Genomic DNA, 14,655 nt, shown 5'->3' on the forward strand with positions numbered 1-14,655 from the left:
ATTGGCCACTGTGGGCAGGAGTGGAAAACACCTGCCAGGTGTTGCCATAAGATTGACTTGGCCAACAGGAAACTTTTCTACAAGTTTTGCGGCTTAACAGTAGCCCCCTCCCAACCCTGCCTTTCCTTGGCGTCCAAACCGCAGCACATGTTGAGCGCCCCCTATGTGCGAGGCTCGGTAACCGGCAAATAAGGGTGGCATAAGGCTCCTTTGGGGGCTTAAGGCTTCTCGGGTCCCCCCAAACACCCTACTAGTACTTCTTGTTCCTGTCTTACGAATATGAGACTGACCGGCGAAAAGAGCATTGGGCCGTGGGACAGGACTCGTCCCTGTGGGTTACTGACCCTGTGACCTTGGGCAAGTCGCTAGTCCAGCGGGAGCTGGGTCCTAAGCTTCCTTGGAACCCCGACCCAGCTCACGGTCACGAGAGCTCAGCCGCCGCTGCAAGTGGGTTTCGGAACTTCAAGGAGTGATCTACTACGGCCTGCGCCCCGCGAGGGAGGGAGCGCCCCGCCCCGCCCCCGCTGCGGAGACCCCTCCCCCCCCAACCTCGCAGTGGGCGCTCGGCTCCGAACTGAACTACGGATCCCGAGAAAGGTCGCTTTGTGCTTCGCGAAGACTTCCCCTTCCGCCCGCCGCCCCGCGGCCCGCCCCTCTCGGCGCCGGAAGCAGCTGTTGCCCCGAGCAACTGCAACGTCCGGCTTTCCGAGTTGGCGGCGGGAAAAGGCCATGAGTAAAAGCCGGGCAGAGGCTGCGGCGGGAGGTAAACGGGACCGTGGGCGCGGGCAAGGCCCGGGCGGGGGGGCGGGCGAGGGGTCGGCTGAGTGAGCCTCGCCCCTGGCCCGTCTCCTCGTAGCCCCCGGGATCCTCCTGAGGTACCTGCAGGAGCAGAACCGGCCCTACAGCGCGCAGGACGTGTTCGGGAACTTGCAGCGGGAACACGGCCTGGGCAAGGCGGTGAGGAGCGTCCCCTGAGAGTCCTCCCCCTGGGGCCCCTCGAACCCGCCTGGGGTGCTGCCCCCTCGAGGCTGCCATTTCAGCCTCGGGCTTCCTACCTAAAGCGTGTCTGGCGCTCCCTGGTCTCGGGCTGAGATGCCCCCCGCTGCGCCGGCCCGCAAGTCTTTCCTCTGATGGCCCGGCCCCTCCCCTCTGCCAGGCGGTGGTGAAGGCGCTGGAGCAGCTGGCCCAACAAGGCAAAATCAAAGAGAAGATGTACGGCAAGCAGAAGATCTATTTTGCGGACCAGGTGAGGGGAACCTGTGCCCGTGTCAGACCCCGACATGAGGTCAATGGCCTTCTCTAGAATGAACTCTCTCTGGGAGAGTTTGAGGCACCTCACGGAAGTCACTGACTCGCGCCATGAAAAGGGCCCCAGGCACCCTTTAAATCAAAGTGGGTACTCCCTTCGCTGTGATCCAGATGTGATGAGACTTCCAGATTGGGATATGATAGATGACAGATGCTGGATTGCTGCCAAGATCCATTCCCGCTTGGAAGTGACTTTTTCCCCGTCCTCTAGATTAGATCTGCCATCTGCCAGATGATTGGCCTTCTGTCCCCACCCCTCACTCCCAACACAGGTAATGCTAATTTTGTATCTCTGGGCCAGACCACCACCTGGACGCCATCCAGGCCTTTCTAAGTCAATACCATTAAAGCAGAATTCTTTACCTCCCCTGAATGGGCTTCCCTTTCCAGCTTCTCCCTCCGCGGAGTCACTCTTGCCCCAACCCAGAGACTGGGGAGTCACTCTGACCTCAGATCCTCATCAGCCATCAGGTCCAGTTGGTTCCCCCCTTCCTGTGTCTACGCTCTCCTTTCCACCTGTCCTTGCTGCTCAAGCCCAGGTCCTCCTCATCTCTGGTGATACCCCTCCCCAACATCTGCTGGCCTCCTCTATCACCTTAAACACTGCAGCCAGAAAGGTCTGTGTAAGTGCAGATCTGGTGCCATTCTCCTACTTCAAACTAGCGCTCCCTAGAACAAGGGACAGGTACTTGGGGACCCCGTCCCAGGCTGCCGCCTGCCTCACCTGTCCCGTCTATGTCCATTCACCAGTACTAGACCATTTAGATGTGTTGTACTCCTGTGCCCTTCCTCTGCCTGCGTTAAAGACCCTTCTTCCTCTTCTGCCTCTTTGCTCAGCTAACTCCTACTCATCCTTCAGGATTTCCCTCAGACATCACCTCCAGAGACTTTCTCTGAATTCTCTAATCGCCTCTTCTCTAAGCGCTTAACCTTGTTGAGGGCTGCTGTATTGTGGTTGTCTTGACTGCAGCTCTTCTAGGGAAGACCCCACTTCTCACTCATATTCCTTTGTGCAGCACCCTCTCACCCCAGTACCTATTTTTTTAAAAAGGTATCTTCAGTTGTCTATTTTTTTTTAATGATTTTATTTATTTATTCATGAGAGACACACAGAGAGAGGCAGAGACACAGGCAGAGGGAGAAGCAGGCTCCATGAAGGGAGCCCGACGTGGGACTCGATCCCGGGACTCTGGGAACAAAGGCAGACACAACCACTGAGCCACCCAGTATCTAACACCCAGTAGACACCGAATACTAGTTTAACTGAACCAAACCACCATCAAGGCTAATTTTGCTAAAATAGGTTTCATTGTGTTATTACTCTAATGAAGATTCCCTAAGGGAGAATTGTGCAGATTTTATTCTATAAAGGACCAGACCGTTGATCTTTTTGTGCTTTACAGGCCCGATGGTCTCTTGTCTCAGCTTTGCAATTGTCCTGACCACTCCCGCCACTATAGAGCAAAAGCAGCCCCAGACAGTACATAGAGCGAGCATGGCTATGCTCCAAAAATTTTTTGTTTTCAAAACCCTGTCTCTGGCAGGATTTGGCACGCAGACTATAGTTTGCTGTCTGCTGCTCTAAAGGTCTGCCTCGCCTTAATGTAGAGGCCACACTGCCCAGGCTGGCATTCCTGTTCCTCCTCACCAGCTCCCCGTCACCACCAGCCAGCCCCCCACTGTCCTTGGTAGCAGCTATTCTCTCATGGGACGGGCTCCTCAGACTCATACTGGAGTCCCTTGAATAGTACCCGCCCCTTTACCTGTCCTGGTTCTTCCTGTTGTGGAATGTGTGTAGTTTAGGTATCACTACCTGGGGAAGACTGTCCTTTTATTCCTTTAGCCCAGTGAGTGCTTTTACCACTAAAGTGAGATCTCTGCTCTGTTCAGCATCCTGCCAGCCTAGAAGCCCCTTGAAGAAAAGCATCAGGTCTTAACTTTCTCTTTATACCTTGTTCATTGGAGTCAGTACTAAACTGAATGGTTTCTCACAAGGACCCTCCCACTGTTCTCCCAGGCCCTCTGGAGGGTTGGGGAGCCCCACAGTCTTGCGTGCATGTGATGCTGCCCCACACCCCCTGCCCGCCTCCTCCTTGTGCCTCACATCAGCCCCCTTCTGTTTTTCCTCTCATCTCTGGCAGGACCAGTTTGCCACTGTGAGCGACGCTGACCTCCAGGGCTTGGATGCCAAAATTGTGGCCCTGACCGCTAAGGTGCAGAGCTTACAGCAGAGCTGCCGCCACATGGAGGCTGGTAGGACCGGGCAGCCCCCAAAGGTGCCCCTAGGGTCAGGGTCAGTCTGGAGGTCTGGAATTACTAGGTGAATGGTTTGCTGACTGCAGTGTTGTCTTGCAACAGTGAATCTGTCTCTCTGCTGGGCTGCCCTGGGAATTCTATTAAATCTAGAACGGCTAACGGCTTTTGAATATAAATGGGCAAGACATGCATTTGCTCTCCCTAACATTATCAGCGTCCTGTGCCCACACTCCCTCTGTGCCCACTTCTTTAACTGGCTACAGGGAATGGATTGTTCAGCCTCACTGCTTCTAGATGGAAGAGGAAGGGAAACTAGAATAAACCAGTAATTTGATAAGCTATAATCTCTGCTGAGCATTTCCAGAATATGGAACTCATTCTGGACCCTGTGTATAGAACCTAGAACGAGGTAGGGGGCCAGTCTCCTACTGCAGGGGGCGCCCACTGTGAAAGACAAGGCCCCATCCTCAGGGGTAGGCGGTGACCCGAGAGAGATATGGTTTCAGAGCTGAAGGAGCTAACTAGTGCCCTGACCACACCGGAGATGCAGAAGGAGATCCAGGAGTTGAAGAAGGAATGTGCTGCCTACAGAGAGAGACTGAAGAACATCAAAGCAGCCTCCAACCACGTGACTCCAGAGGAGAAAGAACAGGTGAGTTGGGAGGGAGGTTAGAAGCAGGGAGTCAGGAAGGAGTGAGGAGACACCTTGCCCCCAGGAGTTGCTGTGGGCTGAGGGGGCTAGAGGCAGCTGTTTCCCTGTGCAGGTGTACAGAGAGAGGCAGAAGTACTGCAAGGAATGGAGGAAGCGGAAGAGGATGGTAAGTATTACAGCCACCAGAGAAACTGCAGCCCAGCAGCATGGACCTGCCAGGCAGTGCTCCCACCTAAAAAGGGGTGGTTTTGTTTCTTGTCAGGCAACAGAGCTATCTGATGCAATTCTGGAAGGCTACCCCAAGAGCAAGAAGCAGTTCTTTGTAAGTGGTTCTCCCTCCTGTCCTTGCTCCCCTGGGTGCTCTCCAAGGAGGGCTTATTCATTTGTCTCCCTGCCCCAGGAGGAAGTTGGGATAGAGACAGATGAAGATTACAACGTGAAGCTCCCAGACCCTTGAGGGGTCCTCTAGCAAGACAGGGGGATGGAAAGAAATGTCCTGGACTGGCTGCCTCCTTCAGGTCGGCTCTTTGTTTTGTTCCTGCTGCCTTCTGCCTTTGGGCAAAGCAGCTGGGACAGGGACTTGAGCAGAGTAGCGAGCCCACAACAGACGGACGGTCACACTCGTTTTATCGTCCACATTCTAGTTGCTTGAACTTAATGCTCAAACTTGGAACAACGCTAAAGGAAAGCACTGGCAATATTTATTATAATTTGATATAAAAATACTTAATTTCCTCTGGATAACCGAACCTCCCAGATAACAACCCTGAGGAAGGCTACAGGGTAGAGAGGGGCCAGTGTACACACGGAGCCCAAGGCCTTCGACAAGACTTCCCCAGGCTCTGTACCCAAGGAGGCCTTTAAATAATATCTCTAACCCTTCACAATCCAGCCCCAAGTCCTGGGAGAAATACAGGCAGCATGGAGATGGCACAGACCCAGATATACTTGACAGGAAGGCCGGGAATGGTTTTGAGGCCCAGTTCATTTTCCAAAATTGTAACTTTAATAAAATTGCACTGTTGGTGTTTAGAAAAAAAAAAAAAAAACAACTTGTAATACGTAGTGCTGTTACACTTGACTTCTCTGTGCTGTGCTCAGAGTTTGCCTACGGGGGTAGAAGGAGCAGGGGCACGCAGGGAGGCCGCTTCCCTCCAGTGCCCAAAGTAGGGGAGGAAGGAGAGGCGATGGAGTAGCAGGTGAGGGCAGGATCCCGGCAGCCCTGCCTGGAGCCAGCCAGAAGAGCCCTGGTCCCACCTTGGGCCAACCAGGCAGCTGTCACACTTCATAACTGTGGGAATATTTCCTTGTGCTCCTTTCTTCCTGTCCAACTACTGCCAAAATAGCTAAATGTGGGCCAAGAGACCAAACCAAATGCAAATAGTAGCTTCCAGATATGTGTAGATAGGAGCAAAAATCTGAGGCTTAGAAGGGGAGAGGCCAGGAGCTCTTGGGGGGTCCCCAGAGCAGATCCCCCATCCCAAGGACTCTTATGGAGAGAGGGAAAGACAGCAGGCTCGAGTTTTGTGGTCAATATAATAAATTAAAGTTTTCATAAAACAAATACCCTAGCCCCGCTGAAGATGAGGGGGTGCTGGGGAACCAAACACCGAGAACCAGTGGACCAGTGTGCAGTATCACAGTCCAATCTCATAAGCCCGGTAGCTCTGTGGCCAAGTAGGAGACTCAGGCCTCTTGTTGGCTCTTCTGCAGGTTCTAGGAGCCAGGTCAGTACAGCTGGTTCTTCAGCTGGTGCAGAACACCGATCACGATCTCCCGCAGGGTCTGGTGGGGCAGCAGAGGGAGACATGTGATGCTCAGGTGAGGACAGAGCACCAGCTAAGTGACCTATTCCTAGACAAGGTGTGCCAGAAAAAAACCCCTGGGCCGCACTGCTTTCTACAGTTTACTCTGAAATGTCCCGTGACAGCAGGGGGAAAGGGATGGAGGCATGGATAGCTATGGAGAAAAGCAAATAGAAATGGGAATGGCAGCATTTAAGTGTTACAGTGCGAAATTCGCTGATTGTTGCAGTATGCTTAAGTTGTTTCCAGAAAATGTCAGGAAACAAAAAAGTCAGACTCTCAGATGCAAGTCAAGCCTCAGAGAAGGTAACCAGGCCTCAGAAGCAGAAGACTCAGTCCAACAGCATGAACACACTGCCCCATTACAGATAATCAACAGACCTCAAGGTAAACTATTTCAGTGGGCCTTGGGGTGGCAGCCAGGAATCTTTCCAAACAAGCCAAGTGAGTCTGCTGCCATGATAAGGGCCTGTGCACTTGGCAGCCATAACGTGGCCTGAGAAAGGCCAGAGCTAGGCTTGTGGGAGTAGGGGCCAGCTCAGTCTCGCCAAACAAAACCTTAACGGGAGGGACACCTGGGGGGCTCAGCGGTTGAGCGTCTGCCTTCAGCTCAGGACATGATCGTGGAGTCCCTGGATCGAGTCCCGCATCAGACTCCCTGCATGGAGCCTGCTTCTCCCTCTGCCTGTGTCTCTGCCTTTCTCTGTCTCTCAGGGGAAAAAAAAAAAAAAAAAAAAACCTTAACAGGAAAGCCTGGGCCAGGATGCAAAAAAGGGAGACACCCCCAAGAAACCTAAAAGCTGATGCCTTCCTGCTGAACAAATCATGACTTGGGCCACTGTGCCCGGAGGAGGGTAGAAGACCCCCACCCCACGACCCCTGCTAGCCCGTACCTGAGGCTTACAGTGCTCCTCGATCCAGCTGAAGACACAAGCTGACAGCTCCTGGAAGCTGGCCACAGAGATGGAGGCATTGAAGGACTGGAACAGGGAGTCCATGATGCCTTGAAACACATTGAACTTGACCTGGTCAGAGACCTGGTCTTCCCCCTCGTGGGGGTTGTCCTGGTGTGCCTTCACAATCTGCTCGTAGTTCCTGAAAGCAAGCAGAACAGGGCTCAGGTACTCCAGGTCCTCCCCCAGGAAGAGGCTCCCGGAGAGCAATGGGGTTGTATCCAGCCCCAGCTAGATACTGCTGCGGGGACAGAATTGGTGACCTCTCTCCACCCTGCCCTCCGTGAATGAATCCCACAGGCACTTGGAGGATCTGCTGTGTGTCAGGGACGGCTGGGGTACAGAGTCCCGCCTTAAGTGGCCGCCTAAGAGAGTGAGAGTATTATCTGTCCTGTATTATCTGATGTGGCCTTTGAACGAGAGGAAGGTATGAACTGAAGTCAGCCCGGGTCCCCTCAGAAGCCCTGGCTCCCCCAGCTCAGCAGCCCCCTTACACTTTCATGATCTTTAGGGCCGTGACATCCTTGCGTAGCATGGACACCTCCTCCTCCTGCTTTTTCTTCTCCTTGTGCAAAAACTGGATGTAGTCAATGGCTGGGGTGGACACACAAGTGTCAACCGGAAGAACAAGACTTTGTCCTTTATTTCCCCACCTCCCCCCATGCTCCAACTCTCTCATAACCACCACCCCACCAGGGGCAGGCCAAGAGTGGGTACAAGGCTCTGGCCTTTGCACAGCCCCACTGGCCCCAACCACTCCCAAGTGCGTTCCCTGGCCATACTCTTCTGTAGGACAATGGCTTTGCTGAGCTTTTGGGAGCCAATGGAGAAGTCCTGCTGCTGACAGGTGGGGACGATGGTCTGAAGGTCATCATAGCCTCTCTGTGGAGACAGGAGGGGAGACAAGGCTTCCTTAACTCTGAGGAATTAAGGCAAATGGGCACAAAGCTTTCTTCCTGCGAACTGAACTCCATGCTCACAAAGAGGCTGGGGTGCTGGAAGGAGGGTGGTGGTTATGTCAAGGGACTAGATCAACTACCCCCCACCCCAGATGCTTGGGGCTGTCTGATGAGGTCAGGGCAGAGGGGACCTGAAGCCTGTAGGGCCCTCCTGCGCTGGTGGAGCCACAGGCCTCCCAGTCACCTTGATGGCGTCCCTCCTCTTCTGCTCAGCCTGAGTATGTGCTCGCCGCCGCCGGTCCTTATAGGATTCCTTGTAGGACTCCTGGTGGTAATCACTGTCCTCGTCATCTACGCTCAAAGTTGGGGGCAGAAGAGGTCATTTTGAGGCCCAGTGGGGCCCAGCAGGGAAGAAAAAACCGGTGCCCAGAGACAGCAAATGGATAGAAGAACCTAAGGTCCTAAATGAGGTAAAAAACAGGGAGACCCTATGTCTAACACTAGGCCTCCAGCACCCCCATGTGGATGACTGGAGCTTCCTGTCTAGGAAATATACTAAAATGATGGTATATCTGAGGCCCCCCCCAGGTAGGGGCATGTGGCTGCCTACCTGTATTAGGGACGGAAGAGGCACTGGTGGAACCGATGCTATTAGCTCTGGACACTACACTCCCCTTTCGGGTATTTTCTACAAAAAGCCCTGGAAAAGAGAGGTCCTGATCACTAAGGGGTAGGGCAGAGGAACACCATTACACCCTTAGACACCTGTGGGTACAATGGCTTCCGGATCCTTAAATGCTGACCTCTCCCTTTCAACCCCAAAGCCACCCATACTGGATCATCACTTCCTGTTGTGCCATGCTGCAATGCGCCTGTCCCTGGTGTCCACACTGCTCCGTGGGCCTGCAATGATATCTGGTTCACAAGATGGCATCTGGGCACAATGAGGGTGAGGGTGGCTAGCTGTCACTACTGTCATCATTTCCCCGCTTCAGAGCAGAGGGAACTAGGTGTCCCCTTATCCTTCCTGCCCCTGTCCTGCAGCTCCTCCCTCACTGTCTCAGGGCAGGAACTCGCCTCGGGGACAGTGGACTGTGCTCAGGTGTGGCTGGCAAGAGCAGGGGAATCTATAGGGCTGTGGCGGGAGTGTCATCAGGGAGCTGGAGACGGTGGAGGAGACACTCACCGGGGTCCAGGCTGTTATCGCTGTAGGCATATTCCACCTGCGTCACCAAGCAAAGGAGACACTCATCAGACCCCGGCCTGAGACCGTGCCTCCTTTCCCTGCGTGCGCGCGCACACACACCCCTACCCAGACCCGCCCCACCCCCACAGGGTGCGCAGGCAATGGCAGGATGCGCGCGCGCGTCCACACGTCCACACGTGTCCACACAGACACACACACACAGACCTCTGGGGTGCACAGGCGGTTGCAAGACTGCCCCGCGAGCCAACAGCCGATAGGCCTTGGGAGCGCCACCCCTCCGCAGGATCCCGTCCGCCCCCACCCCGCTCCAGCACCTCCCAGCCCCTAAACCCCGTCCCCTCACACTCGTGCACACACGCGTCACTTGTCTCCCCACCTTGGCACGCGCGGGGTGAGAGCTGTCTTCTCTGCAGCCCCGGGGCCCGAAGGGCGGGGGGACCTTTGGGGACTGCAAGGAATCCCCTCGTCTTCCGGCCCCCCCACGTGCACGAGCCCTACCCGCCCTCCCCTCGCCGGCGTGCGCGCCCGCGGGGCTTGCCTTGACCCAGGGGTCGTCCGGAGAGGCGCCCGGCTCCGTCATCTCCGACCCACCGAACCGGAAACCAGCCCGCGGGCGAGCCCCCTGCCGCGAGGAAGAGGCGAGGCGCACCCATGTGACCCGAACCCACCAACCCGGGACGAGAGGCGGAGGGCGGGGCGAGGGCCGCGCATGCGCGACCCAGAGACTCGGACACCGGGCAGGGGACGCTGGCGCCGGGGCGGACACGGAGTCCGTCCCTGCGCTCCCTCGGGGTCGGCGTCCCTCCTGCCGCAACGTGAGGCACATTCTGTAAAATGCGGTCCCCTCAAAAGGCTCATCCAGTGTCGCCGATAGTTGCGTGCACGCGCTGTGCGGGCCCTGGCGGCGGCCGGGCCACCTGGGCCAACCCCGCCCCGCCGGGCTCCGGCTCCGTGAGGGCAGAGGCCCCGCCTAGCATAGCGAAGGCCGGCCCTCCGACAAGCAGCCAGGCGTCTGGCAGGAGACCAGCGGGAGAAACGCTTTCAGAGAGCCTGTTGGCCAAGCTACTTTACAGATAGGAAAACCGGGTAACCAGAAGGTCTGTAGCTTCTCCCAAAGCAGTCAGTGAAAGGGCCCAGGCTGACCTCGATCTGGCTAGCTTCGAAAGCCGTGCTCTTAACCGCCGCCTCCAGAGACCTCGGGACAGAGGCAGACACCATACACGCGGCATCTGGCAACATTCACCTTTAATTCTGTTACAGGTTCAGTGTTTGCCCTGGCCGCAGGCAGCCGCAGGTACAACAGACACGGTGGGCAAGAGTAGGCACCAGTGCCAGAGGGGCCTGCTCCCCCATGAGCCACATCCGCAGTGATGGCCAAACCCCAGCAAGCTGGGTAGGCTTTGCGTCTCCATCAGGTCCTGCCCTGCCCTCCTCAGTTTGGCTCAGCCCTCTAGGCCCAAGCTAGGAGGAGCACTGTAGCGCCCATTCCTCCTCACCGCTGAATCTCTTGGCAGCTCCAGGGGCCACTTTGGCCCCACAGAGAACTTGATGTCAGCCATGGACCTTACGACGTCCGGGGGATGCGCTTCTGCAGGAGAGTCCAGGCTTTCTCCACCTGTGAGCCGTCGGAATGTTTGGAGAAGGAGAAGACAAGGTCAGGCAGGCACCCACTGGAGACTTCCTCCCCACAACCCAGCCCTTCCCTTGGCACCCACCTGGCGCTGGGTGACATGTGGTTCCCATAAAGTGCTCAGCACCACGTGGCTCTGGTCCACAAGCTGCTGCCCACTCATCTGGCTCTGCAACCGGCTCTGAGCCGCAGCCTCACTCAGGCCATCCCTTTCCACAATGCGTCGTATAGCCTTGACACAGACAAGGCCTATGTCAGCCTCCCGGCTCGGAGTAGGGCTGAGGGTCTGCAGTGGGGATGTGGCAGGAGATGGGGTCCAGATACCTCAGTCTCAGGAATGACAACGGTCCACACCTCATGCACCATGTTCTGCCAGCCAGCTTCAAGCAGCATAGCAGCGTCAATCACGCACACGTGTTTTCCTGTGGGGAGACCCCAGTCACTGCTAGCAGCACACCACCACTTGCTACCAGAGAGCCAATGAAGCCTAATCCCAGGAAAGCAGAGGGTCTGGCTCAGGGTCAGGAAGCTCCCAGGAGAATCTGCTTAATGTCCCCCTTGGCTGCTCCCATCATCACTCCCACTCACCCTCAGCCACAGCCTGATCCATCTCCTCTCGAGCTAGCTTTGCGATAACTGGCCACATAATATCCGTGAGTATCTTCAGCTGCTTCTGAAGAGGGAAACAGAGGAAATGGGCAGTTTACCTTCCCTTGGAGATGGAGCCAGTCTGAAGGAAGAGGTAGTTGGGAACAGATGAGTGGAAAGTCGCACTCTGGAGCAGACCAGAGACGGCCACTAGGTCCCAACTTCTGGGTCTCGAAGCAGCAGAAAAAACCCTGGAGAGGAGCGTGTTTACCTTGTTCCCAAACACCCGGCTGCCTAGGACCTTCCTGTTGATAATGCCATCTTTATGGAGAATATCTGGACAACAGAGACACAGGACTAGGCAAGGAGGCCAGGCTGTCTCCTCACTTTAGGACACTTCCAGCCCTCCCTAGGTATTACCTGTTCCAAAGGCTTCCACAACAGGCTGATAGGCAGGACCACCTGGGGCATAGGCCCGATGGCCCAGATGGTCACTGTCGATGATAAACGCACCCAAGCCCTTAAGCCGCTGGGCTACTGAGCTCTTCCCAGAGCCACTGATGCCCGTCAGCCCAATCACGTAGAGCTGTGTGGGGAGCTCTGGCCTCTTCTGGAGATAGAGAAGAAGGAACCAGTTACTAGGGTCTTTAGACTCATGCTTGGGACTGAATTCTTCAGTCTTTACTCTCCAGCACTTCCAGCCCACCCAAGAAGGGAGAGAGAGGGAAGGCAGGCATACATATGGAGGCTGAAGCAGGTTTCCCAGCATTCGCTGGCGGAAGCTAGAGGAGCTGACTTTGTCTTCTTCATTGTCCTGGTGGCTTTGGTCCTTCAGCAGCTGGATCTGATACAAGGCAAGCTCCTCCAGGTCCTAGGTAAAAGAGGAGGGGTGAGGACAGGGGAAGGAGGGACAGAATGACAGTGACACCTGAGCTGTCCCTGTATCCTTCCCCTACATGCCCCAGAGATAGAGCCTGCGTCCAAGGGCAAACTGGGAACCAGTTCCTTCTTGCATCTTCCTCACCACCCTAAGCCCTCTCTTCCCTCCTCTAGGGTCGTGGTACTTCCAACAACCCCCCATGTGGCCTTGCCCATCCCCATCCACGCCCTCTGCCAGTCTCCCTCAGGGGTTACATTCTCAAGGCGGAAGCGGTTGACGGCCATCCCCCCACGATAGGTCTCCTCGCTGACCACCAGGAACTCCAAGGAGGGATTAGAGCCAGCGGGCCCATAGGGGTCCAGCAGGGGGATGATATCAAAAGTCAAGGAGGGCTTGATGTCCACCAGGAACTCACTCAGATGTTCCACACGTTCTGTGTAGGGTTGGAGCAGCTCAGGGAGCAATTTGCCTGGGGAAGGAGCCCAAAAGAACAATGAGATCTTTTTACTGGGGAGGGAAAGTGCAGGCAAATTTGGGAACACTGTCCCTAAGCATCCAATCTCCAGAGGGGGGTCGATGGCCAGAAGAAAGGGCCAAGCTGGGAAGTGCTCTGTGTCAGAGGAGCTATAAGAGGGGGCAGCCAGCAAGCACAGTTATCATGGCAAGGGCTGGCCTGTGCCCAGGGAGCTAGCAGTGCAAGAGAGCATCAGAGTCAGGTGGAGAATCCCAAAAACCACCCAATCAGGAGTCCCCTCTTGCTGTGTCTCTGGCCCAACTACCTACAACCCACTCATCCATTTAGGGTTCATCACTGGAAGAACTTCTTAAAAGTGCAGACTCCTTGGCTCCACGTGTGGGGGAATTCTGATTTGGGTGGTGACTAAACCACACAATGAGAAAGCTACACTTACTCATTTAACATAATTTCCTCAGCACTAACTGAGTGCCAGGCACTGTGACATTTGGGAGGGGTGGGAAGTAAAGGATGGCTCCATTCTTCCTCAGTCATACCCTGGGGGCAAGGTTAAGGGGTTCTGAGGGTTCCTCCCCTGCTCTATTCCAGGGTCTCTCTCACTCACTCTTCAACAGGTCTTTGTCCGCTACTCCCACCACAAGCTGCTCCTGGGCCAGGACGCAGGCGACACTGAGCAACACCTTGTGGGCATTATGCAGGCGGTCAAAGGTACCACCCACAGCCCCACGGTGGTAGCCACGCACTGGTTGCTTTGGAGACCTGGCCACGGGGGAGGCTGGCCTGATGGTGGAGGGTAAGAGGACATCCAGGGGCTCCGTGGGCAGCTCTTCAGGCCCATAATCCGGGTACAGCAACACCGATGCCAGCTGGGGACAGCAACTGTAGCAGCTGGTGGCATATCGCTCCAGCTGTTGCTTGACCGGGTTGTACTGGCTTCCATCCAGGGTCTGGAAGTCAGTCAGCACCACTTCCGGTGGGTGGGCCAGGTTCTGGACTGAGCTGGACAGGGGAGGGAGAAAGGCGCTCTTGGCTCCGATATTGGTCAGCAGGACTCTGACGTCCAGGTGCCTGTGGACGTCGGCGCCAGCGTAGAGGTGTGTGATGAAATCCAAGACCTCAAACGTAGCCTGCACGACGCTGGACTGGGGCTGAGCTGGGCCCCCGAGGCTCATGCCCGGCTGCAGGTGTACATAGAGCGTGTGATTCACCAGCCGGGCCGCTGAGGTCAGGATGGGGGCCAGGCGAGGGGCCAGGGAGGCCAGGGGCGTCGTCAGCACCAGGAGGCCCGACCGGAATACGGCCATGCTGCCCAGGCCTGCGGACAGCCAGGGAGACGGGGCGTGGGTGACTGAGGGGGTATGTGCTGAGGCTGAAGACTGGGCCTTGGACCCAAGGGAGGGGACCTGGCGTAGGGACGGGGTCTGTGCTGATCCAGAGGAACCCGGGGGAGGGCACGGGGCCTGGTACATGGCGCCTCGGGGCTAGGCGCTTGGCCTCGGTTTCCACATTTCTCAGACGCTGCGGTGAAGTCGCTGAACTGAATCGAAATCCTGGGCGGGGAAGCTAGGCTGGACAAGGGTCCCTGAGTCACAGGGCTGGGGACCCAGAAATCCCGGGCCCTCCTGCCAGGCCGTACCGGGGTCTTCAGGGGCCTAGAGGAAAACGCTCAGGCTCGCACCGGTTCCCTACTTACTGTGACCTAGAGGTTTACGTTCCGCTGGCGCCGCCGCGGAGCCTTACCTGCTGCGACCCGGAAACAGTTCCGCAGCTGCGCCTCCGAGCTACGGAAAGGCAAGAAGGCCAAAGTCTCCCCTCGCCTCGGGATCTCGCGAGACTTTGTGTGGCGAGGGGCGCGTCCCGCCGGGGGGCGGGGCCGAGCTGGGAGGCGGGGCAGGCGGGGGAAACCTTATTCCTGATCTCCGCCCCCCGGGGCCTGGGCCTGTGGAGGGCGAGGCGGGCCCGGAAGCGCTTCGTGGATGCCCTTTAGACTCGAGAGAAGGGA

General features: G+C 56.4%; 3 protein-coding genes across 11 annotated transcripts; 1 reads left to right on the forward strand and 2 right to left on the reverse strand.

Moving 5' to 3' along the window:
- Positions 1–607: 607 nt before the first annotated feature.
- PSMC3IP (PSMC3 interacting protein) lies at positions 608–5,277 on the forward strand. Of its 3 annotated transcripts, none has more exons than XM_038547272.1 (8): positions 608–763; positions 857–957; positions 1,157–1,246; positions 3,450–3,561; positions 4,071–4,216; positions 4,329–4,382; positions 4,457–4,538; positions 4,617–4,759. In XM_038547272.1, the coding sequence occupies exons 1-7, from the start codon at positions 730–732 to the stop codon at positions 4,493–4,495; spliced, it is 576 nt and encodes a 191-aa protein (XP_038403200.1). In that variant the 5' UTR covers positions 608–729; the 3' UTR covers positions 4,496–4,538; positions 4,617–4,759. The 3 variants fall into 3 exon arrangements, with proteins under 3 accessions (XP_038403200.1, XP_038403199.1, XP_038403198.1); XM_038547270.1 differs by having other exon boundaries at positions 609–763; positions 4,479–4,538; positions 4,617–5,277; XM_038547271.1 differs by lacking the exon at positions 4,329–4,382 and having other exon boundaries at positions 4,479–4,538; positions 4,617–5,277.
- MLX (MAX dimerization protein MLX) lies at positions 5,200–9,761 on the reverse strand. Of its 5 annotated transcripts, none has more exons than XM_038547269.1 (8): positions 9,619–9,761; positions 8,951–9,096; positions 8,484–8,573; positions 8,118–8,224; positions 7,757–7,856; positions 7,469–7,568; positions 6,915–7,116; positions 5,200–6,001 (listed from the first exon to the last, which is right to left on the reverse strand). In XM_038547269.1, the coding sequence occupies exons 2-8, from the start codon at positions 9,087–9,089 to the stop codon at positions 5,945–5,947; spliced, it is 795 nt and encodes a 264-aa protein (XP_038403197.1). In that variant the 5' UTR covers positions 9,090–9,096; positions 9,619–9,761; the 3' UTR covers positions 5,200–5,944. The 5 variants fall into 5 exon arrangements, with proteins under 5 accessions (XP_038403197.1, XP_038403195.1, XP_038403193.1 ...); XM_038547267.1 differs by having other exon boundaries at positions 9,060–9,096; positions 9,619–9,743; XM_038547265.1 differs by having other exon boundaries at positions 9,060–9,096; positions 9,457–9,675.
- Positions 9,762–10,307: 546 nt separating this feature from the next.
- COASY (Coenzyme A synthase) lies at positions 10,308–14,548 on the reverse strand. Of its 3 annotated transcripts, none has more exons than XM_038547263.1 (10): positions 14,394–14,548; positions 13,258–13,968; positions 12,433–12,647; positions 12,038–12,169; positions 11,719–11,908; positions 11,570–11,634; positions 11,299–11,383; positions 11,035–11,132; positions 10,796–10,942; positions 10,308–10,695 (listed from the first exon to the last, which is right to left on the reverse strand). In XM_038547263.1, the coding sequence occupies exons 2-10, from the start codon at positions 13,955–13,957 to the stop codon at positions 10,645–10,647; spliced, it is 1,683 nt and encodes a 560-aa protein (XP_038403191.1). In that variant the 5' UTR covers positions 13,958–13,968; positions 14,394–14,548; the 3' UTR covers positions 10,308–10,644. The 3 variants fall into 3 exon arrangements, with proteins under 3 accessions (XP_038403191.1, XP_038403192.1, XP_038403190.1); XM_038547264.1 differs by having other exon boundaries at positions 14,347–14,400; XM_038547262.1 differs by lacking the exon at positions 14,394–14,548 and having other exon boundaries at positions 13,258–14,340.
- Between the last annotated feature and the right edge of the window lie 107 nt (positions 14,549–14,655).

This window comes from Canis lupus, chromosome 9, assembly GCF_011100685.1.
Source record: "Canis lupus familiaris isolate Mischka breed German Shepherd chromosome 9, alternate assembly UU_Cfam_GSD_1.0, whole genome shotgun sequence".
Classification (NCBI taxonomy): domain Eukaryota; kingdom Metazoa; phylum Chordata; class Mammalia; order Carnivora; family Canidae; genus Canis; species Canis lupus.

Coding starts and splice junctions, on each gene's coding strand:
- PSMC3IP (XM_038547270.1), top strand. CDS start 730: ATGAGTAAAAGCCGGGCAGAGGCTGCGGCGGGAG. Junction 3,562..4,070: donor CTGCCGCCACATGGAGGCTG/GTAGGACCGGGC, acceptor ATATGGTTTCAG/AGCTGAAGGAGCTAACTAGT. Junction 4,217..4,328: donor CTCCAGAGGAGAAAGAACAG/GTGAGTTGGGAG, acceptor TTCCCTGTGCAG/GTGTACAGAGAGAGGCAGAA.
- MLX (XM_038547265.1), bottom strand. CDS start 9,660: ATGACGGAGCCGGGCGCCTCTCCGGACGACCCCTGGGTCAAGGCAAGC. Junction 8,225..8,483: donor CTCTTCCGTCCCTAATACAG/GTAGGCAGCCAC, acceptor CTTTGAGCGTAG/ATGACGAGGACAGTGATTAC. Junction 6,002..6,914: donor AGGAGCACTGTAAGCCTCAG/GTACGGGCTAGC, acceptor CTGCCCCACCAG/ACCCTGCGGGAGATCGTGAT.
- COASY (XM_038547262.1), bottom strand. CDS start 14,122: ATGTACCAGGCCCCGTGCCCTCCCCCGGGTTCCTCTGGATCAGCACAG. Junction 11,635..11,718: donor TGTGGAAGCCTTTGGAACAG/GTAATACCTAGG, acceptor TCTGTTGTCCAG/ATATTCTCCATAAAGATGGC. Junction 11,133..11,298: donor GGATCAGGCTGTGGCTGAGG/GTGAGTGGGAGT, acceptor GTCTCCCCACAG/GAAAACACGTGTGCGTGATT.